General features: G+C 34.7%; 1 protein-coding gene across 1 annotated transcript; it reads left to right on the forward strand.

Moving 5' to 3' along the window:
• The first annotated feature begins 4,952 nt into the window (after window positions 1-4,952).
• On the forward strand, window positions 4,953-7,669 carry LOC110767604 (putative serine/threonine-protein kinase). The gene is made up of 5 exons (XM_088248685.1): window positions 4,953-5,019; window positions 5,213-5,539; window positions 5,774-6,014; window positions 6,131-6,281; window positions 7,322-7,669. Exons 1-5 carry the CDS (start codon window positions 4,953-4,955, stop codon window positions 7,667-7,669), a joined length of 1,134 nt encoding a protein of 377 aa, XP_088104811.1.
• The last annotated feature ends 5,960 nt before the right edge of the window (window positions 7,670-13,629 follow it).

Below are 13,629 nucleotides of genomic sequence, written 5' to 3' on the forward strand. Positions count from 1 at the left end.
CTCATGACCAATGAGAATTCGTTGAATTGGTAAGAATCATTCTCTCCGTTATCAAGGCCTAGATTCGAGTCCTACTGCTAACAATCCCTCTTAGTAGGTAATCTCTAAAAATCAAAAAAGAAGCTAAGATCCCCTTTGTAGGTTCTCAAAGAGGCCTTGGTGGTATGCCTTTATCCTGGGATGAGGTAGCCTCCCCTCCCCCTAAACCTTTTTTTCACCAAAACATAAATTTTTACTCGTGCACTTGAGATCATAGGTTCAATTCTCCAATATCACTTGTATAACCAAAAAAAAAAATGTTGAAATATATTCTAATTTTTAAATCCTCCATCTTCTTTTATAACAAATGAACAAATATTACATGCGTGAGTTATGCCAATTAACAAGAAGCAGCTTTGTTTTATTATTTTTGAATAAGTTTGTCACTCAAATGTATGAGCCACATATTTAGTTTCACTAAAATTATGGAGAGCAAGAGAAGAATGCCTTAACTCAATCTTCAAGGCGTATTTTTGCTCACCACTTTAACTATGTGTGTACTCTCACCACCCAACTCATAACTTGACATATGTCCATACCTATAACCCTGGTTAACTATTTGTTTTTAAATATTTTAAAGTATTTAAAACTAAAAAATAAAACAAAATAATAACAAATAATATTTAAAAACAAAGAAAAAAAGTATATGTCTCCTTCTCTACCTCACCCTTCCTGACCTCCAGAGAAATGAGAGAGGGGAAGGATGGTTTCAAGATACCAAGAATCTACAAATTCCAAACACTTCAACATCTCAAATTTAAAGGATATTCCACACAGTGGCGGAGCCACCCCTAGGCCTCGAGTGGCCCTAGCCCCCCCTATATTTTGATATCTCTTCTATTATATTATATATAACACATAGAATTTGTAACAAACAACTTATAATTTAAGTTAAAACTTCCACTAAAAAAAATTAGACATGACTAAATTAGAAATATTTAGCTCTAAACATGTAATTATTGAATACTTATGTGTTTTATATACTTGTATTTTATACTTCGGTCCCCTTAACTTTACAATTCTAGCTCTATCTCCGAGTCCACATCCGAAGCCGGAAAGGCGACAACGGTGACGAACAAGAAGCCACCGTGTCCAACGACGACGCTAGGGTTAGGGTTTCTCGGCTTGTTGCATAATAGAGACGACGATGGCAAAACCACCAACGAATTAGAAACTATGACAAACATGTCTTTTTTCCTTTTCCATTTAATATATATTTCTAATTGTTGAGGGTGAACAAGGTGAGGGAGGGAATGGTGGCTGGGGTTGTTGAGGGAGGTGGCTATAGAAAATAGGGCCTCTAGGTTGGGATGGTTCGGGATAGAGGGAGAGAGAAGGAGAGAGTTTTTTATTTTTTATTTTTATATTTTATTAATTTTAAATACTTTAAAAGATTTAGAAACAAATAGTTAACTATGGCTTGGCTATAGGTTTGGACAGATGTCAAGTCATGAATTGGGTGGTGAGGGTACACATATAATTAAAGTGGTGAACAAAAATACTCCTCAATCGTTCTAACTTAACAAAGATACTAATTAGTTGGTATCCGAACAATTAGGTGATATATCGAACATATAAAATCAAGTTTTGTATGGTCTGTTTCTTTTATAAGAAGTTAGATGCAGATTCGGGATTATATATTTGGGGGATGCTTTCAAAAGAAATTAATCTTAATCTGCCCATATATATGTATCTCGCCATATTTCCAATGTAGTTTTCCAAAGGGAAAGGGGGCTTGTTAAAAACAAAGGTCCAAATGCCTGAAGCAATCCCGCAGTTAGAATTAGTAAAGCTCATATCAAGTTTGCTGGCCCTTTCTGAAACCCTATGCCAAGCTTGGAAACTACAATTTATTTATATATTTTTGTCGGCAGCTTGGAAACTACATTGGAATATTGTGAATATTCATATAAATATTGTGAATTTATCCATCTTATAACACTATAAACTAAAACTTGGTTTTGTTATAATCATCATTGCTGACGGAAATTCTATCCAATATTTTACCGTAGTATTATAAATGACGTACAAAAACGGGCATTCGTGTCTCATTTTGCCACAAAATTAAATTAATACATTTAGAAGAAGAAGAAGAAAGGAGATGGCGGCCACAAACTTCACAAGGTCAAGATTAATTATATGATCTCCTTCTCAAGGTTAATTCAACCAATAATTACATAATTTTGTAAGTTCAAGAATCGACAGCTCCGCAACAGGGAATAAATTTGTGGAGTTTGACCAATAACTTGATTCATAATGGGTTACTAATTTTCATTACGTGGATAAAGTGATACTGGAATACGATCACATGATATAATTAATTCACGTGTTATAATATAGATAAATGATATAATTTTTTTTACTTTTATGATGAATTATATATAACACGTGAATAAATTAAATTATATAATTATATTTCAGTAACACATTATAATTACTCATAAAATAAAAGGCTTCATACATATATGAGCATCAGCTAAGGCGGCTCTCATGCATGCATTTATATATAATATATGCAACAGGTTCCACGAAATGATGTTTTATGGAAAATTTGACCTGGACTAGACAAATTTAATTTCTTAGTTGCATGCGCAGAAAAGTGGTACAAAGGTTTATTAGATCAATAGAATATTCGATTGAGATATAATCAAGCTAGTTCTATATACATTTCAGTTGCCATCTGACTGAGTCTTGGTTAATTTGTCTGAAATCAAAGTTGGGGGACTCGCTTGGACCTTGACCATGCATGCATATATATATATATATATATATATGGAAATTCTCTATGGAGACATTCAGATATTATTATTGTGCGATATTTTGTAATACTCTTCCCAAGGGCGGAATCAGAAATTTTTCAATAGGTGGGCTAGCTAAAGTTATTAGCTTAAAATCTAATGCTAAACTTTTTTTTTTACTTATAATTTCTATAGTTTTTTTAGAAACAAAAGTATACATTAAATCATATTAACCATGCACATGGGGTGACAACACAATGGAAAAGTGGGCCAAACTCTCCCCCTCCCCCCCAAGTGCACTCGAGTTCAATTCATGTAGGAGTAAATCTTGAGGCAACCCAATAATACTCCCCCTCCCTAGCGAATAACAAAAAATAAATCATATAAACCACGCTAGTTCATAGTTCCATTGACTAAAGTTATTAGCCATCAAATCCAATTTTGATACATATTATTTGACATCTCCAATGCTCTTAAGTTAGCAAAAAAATTAAATATAAGATGATTATAAACCTACAAGTTGAGTGGACAATGGGTTACTAGGCTATATTTGGATGTACTACTAATCTTTTATAGAGTTAAATCACATTAAAATACATACAATATTTGTAAATATTTTTTAAAGGCTACTTGGGCTAGAGCCCATGGTAGACTTGTTGCTAGTTCCGCCCGTGTTCCCTGTTTTCCTGCTTGTTTATTGTGCGTTCACTCTATATATATTCTTGATTTGTTGAATGGGGCAATTATTGCATTGCTCGTGAGTTGACTATTTTTATATTGTTTGATTAATGGTGGTGGAACATGTTGATGAGCAATAAACTAAACCCACGCCGGTCTATTTTACTTATTTGGATTTTGGTGAGTTAGTTTCTAAGTCTGAATTATCTAGTGTTCCAAATGTTTTAACTTGTAGTTTGAAGTTCCATTCATCCATTTACCAATGAACATCAAGAACAACTTATGTATGTAATATTGCCTTGTTTTGCTAGCCAATTAACAATGAGAAGGATTGTTCGATCTCTTCAATCTTATTAATCCAAACCTTTTCTGTATAAGAATGTATGCAAACTTTATATATAAATGTTCGGTTTTGGTTGAGAGTCTATGTTTACCCATATTTTATAATAGAGATTGATTTCATTAAAGATTTTATGTTAAGGAAAGTGGCTTGTAGCTGAAATGGTTAACAGTATTTACCTATGCACCCTAGGTCTTAAGTTTAATTCTCCTCTCCCTCAATATCGCTTGTATAAAAATTTAAAAAAATTATGTTAAGAGTTGGTTATTAAAGACTTCTAATCGCAGCCATCTGATTGTATGCATGTCATATTAAAAAATTATTTAATCCGTCAACATATCTAATGGATGGTTAATATTAGAACTCCTTAACTAATCGTTAACAAAAATCCTTATTAGAGAAACTTGTTAAGACCGTTGATTAGTTTGCTAGCCATGTGATTTAAATAAAATAATAATAAAAATAGACCATGTGATCATTTAACTTTAATGGGGTGAACATGGCTCATTTGGGCTGTCTTAATTTTTTTTATTTAATAAGAATAATGCTTTTCCTTCTAGATGGAGAAATCACTTAACCCTATTCACACACTCACTCGACTGTATGCAGTCACACACACACATACACAAAGTATTAGAGTCATAATCCCCATTTAATTTGTCTTATTTTTCAAGTCAAAGAGGCTAAAATCTGTCCTTTCATAAGGTTTTGGTTAAACAATTCAAAGACTTTAATTGTAGGCATTATTTATTCCAACGCTCCCTCCCCCTGCAGCCGCCCCACAATCTCTATGGAATTATAACTTAAATTATGTAAACAATAATATCATGGAAAGAGATCTAAGTGCTCCAAATTTTAGGACATCATTCTTTTCTTTTTTTCAATAATGTTTATTTGGTGACATCAACGATCCATTCCAAGAAGAAAGAACAATCTGTAGCAGTCAATGACTACTATTTTATTGATGTAAACACAATCTCACTTCTCTCCCTCTCATTTGGATTCGTAAGACAATTATATATATAAGTGCAACTTTCCTTCGAATCGAATACTTGGAACTTCAGAAGTGATTTTGTCTGCAAATTTGCTAAAATCAAACCCAGTTTGTTAAGGACACAGCATACATTTTCAGCTCAATTTTCCTGCAACCAGAAATCATGAAGTTCACTTTTCCCTGCTCAAAATGTTTCTCTTCACCTGGAATCGTCGATGATAACACACACGGTGAGCATATAATTTGTATATTTTCTGTAAAAATTTAGATTTTTTTTAATTTAAAAAAACCTTGTTCTAACTTTCATCATCAGCTAATCATAATCCAATTCCACTTTCTTATTTCTGTTTTCAACTTTTGGTTTCTTACCTGTAATGTACATGTATTGATATGGAAGTCTTGGCTATCTTCTCATTAAATTAGGTCTACAATTTCTTCAAAATGTCCATGCCTTCACGTACAAAGAATTGAAAGTCGCCACCAATGATTTCCATCCTTCCAATAAAATTGGTGAAGGTGGATTTGGATCTGTTTATAAGGGAAGACTTAACGACGGAGTAGATGTGGCTGTGAAAGTGCTTTCAGCTGAATCAAAGCAAGGAGACAGGGAGTTCATGTCTGAGCTAGCATCACTCTCCAACATTTGCCATCAAAACCTGGTCAAGATGCGCGGTGGCTGCATCGAAGGCCGCCGTCGAATTCTTGTTTATGATTACATGGAGCACAACAGCCTCGCTCACATGTTGCTAGGTAAAAATTGATATAAGCTACATTGTTTTCACTTTATATATGACAACAAAGAAATCTTCTCTTATTAGACAATCCGACATGTTATGTTGTCAGACTATCAATCTGCGCTTGATTATAGTAGGATTATATTTGAATGTGTGATCCAAATTAATAATCTGATAAAGTTGTTACATATCAATACACGATAGTCCAATAAAAATATGTAATCGATCACTTTGATTATTGTTGATTAAGCAGGTGAGGAGAAAATTAGGTCAAAATTGAATTGGAGGGTACGGCGAGAAATTTGTCTAGGAATTGCTAGGGGGCTTGCTTACATTCACGAGGAGGTAAAACCGCACATTGTGCACAGAGATATCAAAGCCAGCAACATACTTTTGGAGAAGAACTTTCATCCAAGAATCTCAGACTTTGGACTGTCAAAACTATTCCCAGAAAACATTACTCACATCAGTACACGAGTGGCTGGAACATTGTAAGTGAAACATGGCCAAGTTTGGCTCCAACCCAATAGATTCATTTTGCATGGTTTAATTTGATTGCTATTAATATTATTAATTGGTGAATATTGTTGTTGATGCATTAATTCAGAGGCTATCTTGCTCCGGAATATGCCATTTCTGGAAACCTAACCCGAAAGTCAGACGTATACAGTTTTGGAGTGTTGATTTTACAAATAGTCAGTGGAAGATCTGCAGTTGACTTTGATCTAGAACTTGGAGAACATTATCTTGTCCAAAAGGTAGGTGTCTAACTCTAATTATATGTGAAATTCCATCACATCTTAAGCTTGTTTGAGAAAGAAAAAGTCAATATATACAGCACATAAGTTGGACTTTTTCAATTTAAAACCGTTAAACATTTATATACGGTGTATTCATAATCGATTGATTAAATCATAAGAATTTTTGTAAGGGACTTATAGCTCAAATAAGTTATTCATGCAACTGACTCATATCTTTGAATCCACCACCCTCCTGAGTATTGCTTGTGTTAAAAACAAAATGAGGGTTTTTCTTAGGGATATTTGTAGAAATGTCACCTGAACTTATACATCAGTTTCAATTTGTCACCTTAAAGAAAAATTTAAGCAAAATGTCACCTTAAGTTTTCAAAATTCATAATTTGTCACCTGACTTTAACATCATCCAATTTTCCATCCATTTTGAAGGATATTTTAGTCTTTCCAAGAAAGAGGGTTTACATAGCTTTATATTTAAATTATATAAAATAGAGGGTTTATATATTGAAAAGACTAAAATATCCTTTAAAATGGATGGAAAATTAGATGATGTTAAAGTCAGGTGACAAATCATGGATTTTGAAAACTTAATGTGACATTTTGCTTAAATTTTTTTTTAAAGTGATAAATTGAAACTGATGTATAAATTTAGGTAACATTTCTACAAAAATCTCGTTTTTCTTATTACTAAATAAGATTAAATCCTCACCCATTTTTGAATGGATGAAAGTCTTGAGTCTCTTCACAACAACAGCTCAAGGGCCCCAACCATTATTTTAAAACTCTGTACATGACAACATTGAACTTGTAATCAACTTTGGTTTTCCGACAAGAAAGTGATACACAAGCATGCATACACATTAATCTGTCATCTCATTAACATATAAAATAAAAGTACGTGATACCTAAAACAACAAAACATAACCAAATTTGGATAAAATTAACCTAATTAATAATAAAGATATGTTAATTATAAATGCAATTAATAAATTAAAATGTGAATTAATAAATAAAGTAAGTGAGGCATGGATTGGATGCAGGCATGGGAAATGTACAAGAGCAAGAGGCTTGTGGATCTGGTGGACTCTAGACTTGAAGTTGATGGAAACTTTTCAGAAAAAGAAGCCATCGAGTTCTTAAAGTTGGGTCTGCTTTGCGTACAAGAGAAATGCAGCCTCCGGCCCCGCATGTCGACAGCCATTAAGCTCATGACGATGATGAACATGAAGGATGAGATGAACATGAATTTGTTTGTGAACGTGGAAATTTGTGAGCCAGGAGTTATTACTGATAAGATGGACCTAAAAATAGCCCACAGGACTGATAGAAGCTCACCACTTAGCATCTCCACCATGCCAAGCCCCCAACCTTACCCTTTCAGAATCTAAATTATTATTATTATTATTAATTAACGTAGAGTTAGAAGCCTAGCAACTACGGAAGTAGTGGTGCAAAATTTGTCATATAGTCATGAAGAATATCTATGATAATAAAATCTCACATTTCGTAACACGATATAATTAGGTATGTGAATTCAGGGGATTCCGAGCCTCTACATTTAGATCACACATTTTAGAACCAAAAAAGAAGAAATTTGTTCAAATTCCGGGTCTTACAACATAAACATCTTATATTGTGAGATAGCTGGAGAGATCATATACATTATTTCTCCCATATATGTGAAGCTAGATCATAGAATGTTTAATTTTTCAATTACTGTTAGCAATATATCAGTTCCATTAAAATGGTCATATGATATATTATTTCTCAGCTAGAATATCATTTGAAATTCAATCAGATATATTGGGAAAGAATCTATTCCTGAGACACTTGGAGTGTACAATCTATACATATAACCCAGAAGGTAGCTTAGGTGGGACCTCACTTACACTAGCTAGCTGGTACATATTCATGCACATCTGACTATATCTATGTCCTCAAGCAAAAAACTTTAAGCATATGAAGATTGAATGATTTATTTATTTAGAACAAATTAAGCTATGCCTCCCTGGGCTGGCCAATCGCAGGAGAATGTTGGGTGTGTGAAAATTGAGGAGGGCATGGGCATGGAGAGAGTGAACTTGAAATTTTAAAAATCCCACCCAGCAGTAAGTAATTGATTTCTATTTCCCAGGAGATCTCAAAGGTGGTCCATTTTCTTTGCCTGACGAAATGTCCTTTTTTGACCTGCTTTGACCGTATACTATATTCCCTGCTGGCCAATTGATGAAAAAAGAGAGTAAAAAAATTATTAAGTGAGAGAGAGACAGAGAGACCGAGAGACATAGAAGAGATGTGGTCCAGTCTGCTTGTAGCGTATGAGATTCCTAATAGCCATTATGATGATCATCCTCCTGCTGCTGCCCTAAACACTTTTGCTTTTCTTTTCTTGAAGCCCTGCCCAGTCGTACGGTTCTGTATCACTCTAGATCTCTGATTCTCTAGCTACCTATATGTTCATACTTTATATAGAGATGAAGATACCAACTACCAAGCCACACAAGTTTAGTCTCCGATAACTTGGGCCGCGTTACAAGAACTTTACTCTCGGAGAACTTGGGCCGGGCTACACTTGAGTCCGACTAATTAAGATTGTAGAGTTGAGCAAATCATGAGCTAGCAGCTCTACAATCTTGGCCAAACTGTTTGCTCCCTACAATCTTAGTGGGGCTACAGTCCGGCTCATATACCCCGAGACTAAAGTTCCAAGGCAATTTTATGATAGAGAGAGAGGGCGAATGGGGAAATGGGCAAAATGATATGATATGTGCTATAAGATACATAGCAGCAAGCAGGCAGATGAGACTAAATACATATTCTCTAAACGTCCGTTGTATAGCAGCTGCTAGCTGTACGCATGCAGGACAAGGAATAATATGATCAAATTGTCTAGGAACTAGGAAAATCAAAATCTTATTTATTTATTTACTGATGATAAGGCAAACATTCTTTTATTTTTTTATTTTTTTATTTTTTTGGTTTCTTTGCCTTCTCACTTCCTTTTTTATCTGAAGCCCTTGAATTGAACTTGTCCCTCAAATCAAATCAAAGATCTAGCTTCATTCTTTTATTTGGTAATGTAATCTAACTAATCTAATCTCCAACAGGTCCAACACAACTCATTTTTTTATTATATATCTACACCCTGAAAAAAACAATAAAAAAACAAAAAACCTTTTTGGTTTTGATTTATAAACCAACGGCCTAAAACGAATGGGTTTTGTCCATTGTACGCAAGTGGGAAAATCACCATGTTAATTTGGAAGAAGAAGGTTTAAAACTGAGCAATCAGATGAACAAAACTTGAAGATAAAAACAAAACAGTTAAAAGAAAAACAATTAGCTCCTTTTTGGGGTGAGTCAACAAGATTAGGACCAGAGGTCATTAGAAGTGTCCATGAGATAAGCGTGGAACATGATGGATAGACATGGATGGATGGATGGATGGATGGATGGATGGATGGATGGATAGATGAATGGATGTCATGTCATGATGGGCAATATGTAAGGAAAGTTGTAACTTCCATGTTGTCAGGGACCAAGCGAGCTTCTTAACCAGCTGCTTCTAATTTTTACCGGAATTTGGGCCGAAGCCATAAGCCCTCGTTACATGTGTTTGGTGAAATGATGGAAAATACATGTGACAAGGAGTAAAATGCCAAATTTATATTTCAGAAGCCATAATTATTCTCTGCAAAAGTAAAGCATGTCATCACAGATATTCATACTTTCATAGAGAGAGAAAGAAGAGCCCTAACATCCATGTGAAGAAGAAGAAGATGATGATGATGAAGAAGGAAGAAGATGAAGTACCTTTTTCTCAGACACATTAGCTATCCTGCAAACATGGGAAATTACAATGCTGCCCAACATGACCATAATACCCCTGAAGACTGCAAAATTGGCATGTTGGGAAGAAAATATAGAACAAAATGAATGAATGAATGAATGTAAAAGTACTGAAACACATGTACACACAGGAACACATGGGTTTATATGCATGGCTCCTCATACGCCATCCACGGAGGCCATCGATGTTCGGTGGGACTCTGCAAATGGCATACAGGGAGCCAGGCACATATATACTTTGTATATCTATGCGCATGTTCATGCTATATATATAATATATACAAACGACATAGATCAATTGATGTAAAAGCTTATATATATCTCAAACTTACTAGCTAGGTTTGGACAATATATTCAAGTCTAAGACCTTATCTCACGCCAACCCAACATCCCACCTTTCATGAATTTAGTTAGGAGTGTGTTTGTGGATATATATATATATACATATACATATATACGCAGAGAGAGAGAGAGAGAAATATATATATATCTGTGATGTGAGAATGAATGGTTTTTGTTGATATGACATGGGATTGTGAGAGAGTGAACTAAGAATGCATGGATTTGAAGCAAATGAGATTTTGTTGAGCTAGCTAGTAGGTATCCTGGAGAAGCTTTGGCATGGCTATAGTGGGCAAGACAAGGGAAAGTGGAAGAGGGGTATAAAGAGTGGTAGAGAGAGAGAGGGGGGGGTTTATATTGAAGAGGGAGAGAGAAAGAGATAAAGAGGGAGAGAGAGAGAGAGAGGGAGGGAGAGAGAGACACACACAGAAGGGTAGAGTGATAAACGGGATAATGATGGGAGCTGGGTCATAATCAAAATGGAGCTTCAAAGCCCCACAGCTCAGACCCATTTGAATTGGCACAAAACAAGCAAACCAGTGACCTAAACTTAAGGGTTTCAAGAGATAGAGCCTAAATTTTTATTTTTTTTTGGGTGGGGTTAATTTTGTGTTGTGATTTTCAGAGTGAAAGAAGGAGGATGTGGGGTTGGATTTGCACCCCCAGCTATTGCCTCTAAATATAGGCACCAAGCCAGCCAAGAGAGAGAGAGAGAGAGAGAGAGAGAGAGAGAGAGAGAGAGAGAGAGAGAGAGAGAGAGAGAGAGAGAGAGAGAGAAAGAATTGGTTTGTTTGTGGGTTGAGTGAGTTGTGGGTTGGGTTAATAACCACGCAATTTCCTAAGCTCCATGGCCTTATGGTGTTTGAAATCTCCTTTTCTGGGTCGTAAAGCAGAGGTTGCTTTTCTCTTCTCTGAACCTCACTTTGTCTGGGAGTGCTTGGAACACTTGGATTCCCTCATCCCCCTCCTCTACTTTCTCTTCCCTTTAAATAAAAATACTAATAATTAAAGTGATCAAAAAGAGAAAAAGGAGAAAATACCACAATTTATCGATGCATCTTTTTCTTGTCTTTCTTTTCTTTTCTTTTTTTTTTTGTTTCCTTTTTGCTCCATCACTTCCTTCTTTTAATCTTTATCTTTCCTAGCTTTTTCCTCTTTCATGCCCTTCACACATAATTTATTACCAATTCATTATCTTATACTATTTTGCTTCACCAACATAGATTTGTACTTAGCCCCCCACTTCTTTGTTTTAGGTATTCAATTTAGAATAATCCATGACATATGTTTGCTAGCTATAGCTCTACCTAATTCCACTTTACTTCTGTCCATACAGGTTGCATCCCATAATCCCACTTAAAAAAACCCTTTTATTATTAATATTTATCTAAATCACATGTTATTAACTAATCAGAATATGTTAAAACTGAGCTCATACATACTTTAATAAATTAATTTTCTGATTAGATGAAACCTTTTTATCTCATATATATCTTATATATACCTACCTTGCCACCATGACATTTGATTTTGATAGCAAATAATTAATTCTCTCTCTCTCTCCCTCTCTCGCTCTCTTCCTGTTCTTGTTGTTTTGCAATTGTGTAGATTTCAATTTTAACATGGGGTTAAGGGTTAGCACGGTGGAATGTCCTCATTTGCACAAGACCAAACGCCAAATTTCCCAATGATATTCTAACCTTATGCGATTTTTCTACGATTTGTCAATATCTAACAAGAATCTCTTTAGCTGTCCAAATTGGCCACCAACACAATAAATCTTAGGGTTGACATATAAAAGCAGAGGCCTTGTCAGAATATATGTTCTTGTATTTCTACTTTATGATCATCATCATTGATCTTAATTTTAATTATACACTAAAACCATTATCATTAATTTGTTTAATAAACCTCAATCAACAAGTAAAATCCGATGAATTTAACACCGACACGGGACGCATAGATATTCCAATTAATCTCACTAGGTTTAGGGTTAAGAACTGAGATCCGTAGCTCCAGCCTTGAAACTATATTACTGTAAACTATATAATTACATTAATGGAGCTTTGTATATGTTGCCCACAAATGGACGAACAACGATGCGACCTTTCAAAAGGACTAAGTGTTGAAAGAGGAAAGGATTTCCTTTTATTTGAAATTACCTGATATTACCATTGATGTAGATTGTAGATAAACATCATGAAGATGACCAAGAACAACAGCCATATGGTTTTCAAGAAAATAATAATCTTCCTGCAATTCTTTTTTCTTTTGTCTTTTTGAATTTGTGTGGAGGGCTCACAAATATAGTTAATTGAATTGAAAACCAAATAATTAGGATCAGTAGGCTAATTGGGAGGAGGAATTTTTCCACGAGGATAACGAGTCCTCATCAATAAACTCTGACAAAGATAAGATTTTGATTCTAAAGATCCAGTGAAACACATGATGGAAATTGAACTTTAATTTCTAGCAATCTCATTGGCTCTTTCTTGGAAACGTTATATTCATCCAAATAGATTCTTCTAGCGAAATTAAAAGTTGGAAAACTCTATTTAGCATATTTAATCTTCTCAATTTTTAACTAATTAATTACTTTTTCTGTATTCTTAGGGTCCAACCCAAACTGTGCTACATACAGATGATGAGCAACTATATGTAGCTAAAAGGGGACAGGGATTGACGCATTCACCTACAAAGCATCTGTGCATGACATTGACAATTTGACACCATCAAAGCATAATTCCAAAAGTAAAAGCAGATAACAGACAGATTGCAAAACATATTCACATCAGAAGACGATCGTAATCTCACACAGTAATTTCTGGGGTACAAAATCAAGAGACGAGAAAGAGTAATTGCATTTCCTTATAATTATTAGTACTCTTCCAAATTCCATCTATCTTTTTCAGATTATTGGTGACACCGGGCGGTCTTGCATCGATCGACCTTTATCAATTTACAAATCCTTTGAAATTAACATGAATTAGAGGATTATAACAATGTTTTATTACTAGATTGGAATATACATTAAGCAATAAGTACGTATCTTGTATTGTTTACTTAATAAAACCTGAAATCTGACCAATTGTCGCTCTGCCTGAAATACTAGAGAATTCAAAATTGGTAAAGCCAGCGAGATACATGAAATGGGGAA

This window comes from Prunus avium, chromosome 2 (assembly GCF_965620075.1).
Source record: "Prunus avium chromosome 2, drPruAviu1.hap1.1, whole genome shotgun sequence".
NCBI lineage: Eukaryota > Viridiplantae > Streptophyta > Magnoliopsida > Rosales > Rosaceae > Prunus > Prunus avium.

What these genes read in the sequence shown, in the direction of transcription:
- LOC110767604 (XM_088248685.1), top strand. Translation starts at nt 4,953, where the DNA reads ATGAAGTTCACTTTTCCCTGCTCAAAATGTTTCTCTTCACCTGGAATC. An exon ending in CCTCGCTCACATGTTGCTAG is followed by an intron (nt 5,540 to 5,773) that starts GTAAAAATTGAT and finishes TTGTTGATTAAG; the next exon opens with CAGGTGAGGAGAAAATTAGG. An exon ending in ACACGAGTGGCTGGAACATT is followed by an intron (nt 6,015 to 6,130) that starts GTAAGTGAAACA and finishes GCATTAATTCAG; the next exon opens with AGGCTATCTTGCTCCGGAAT.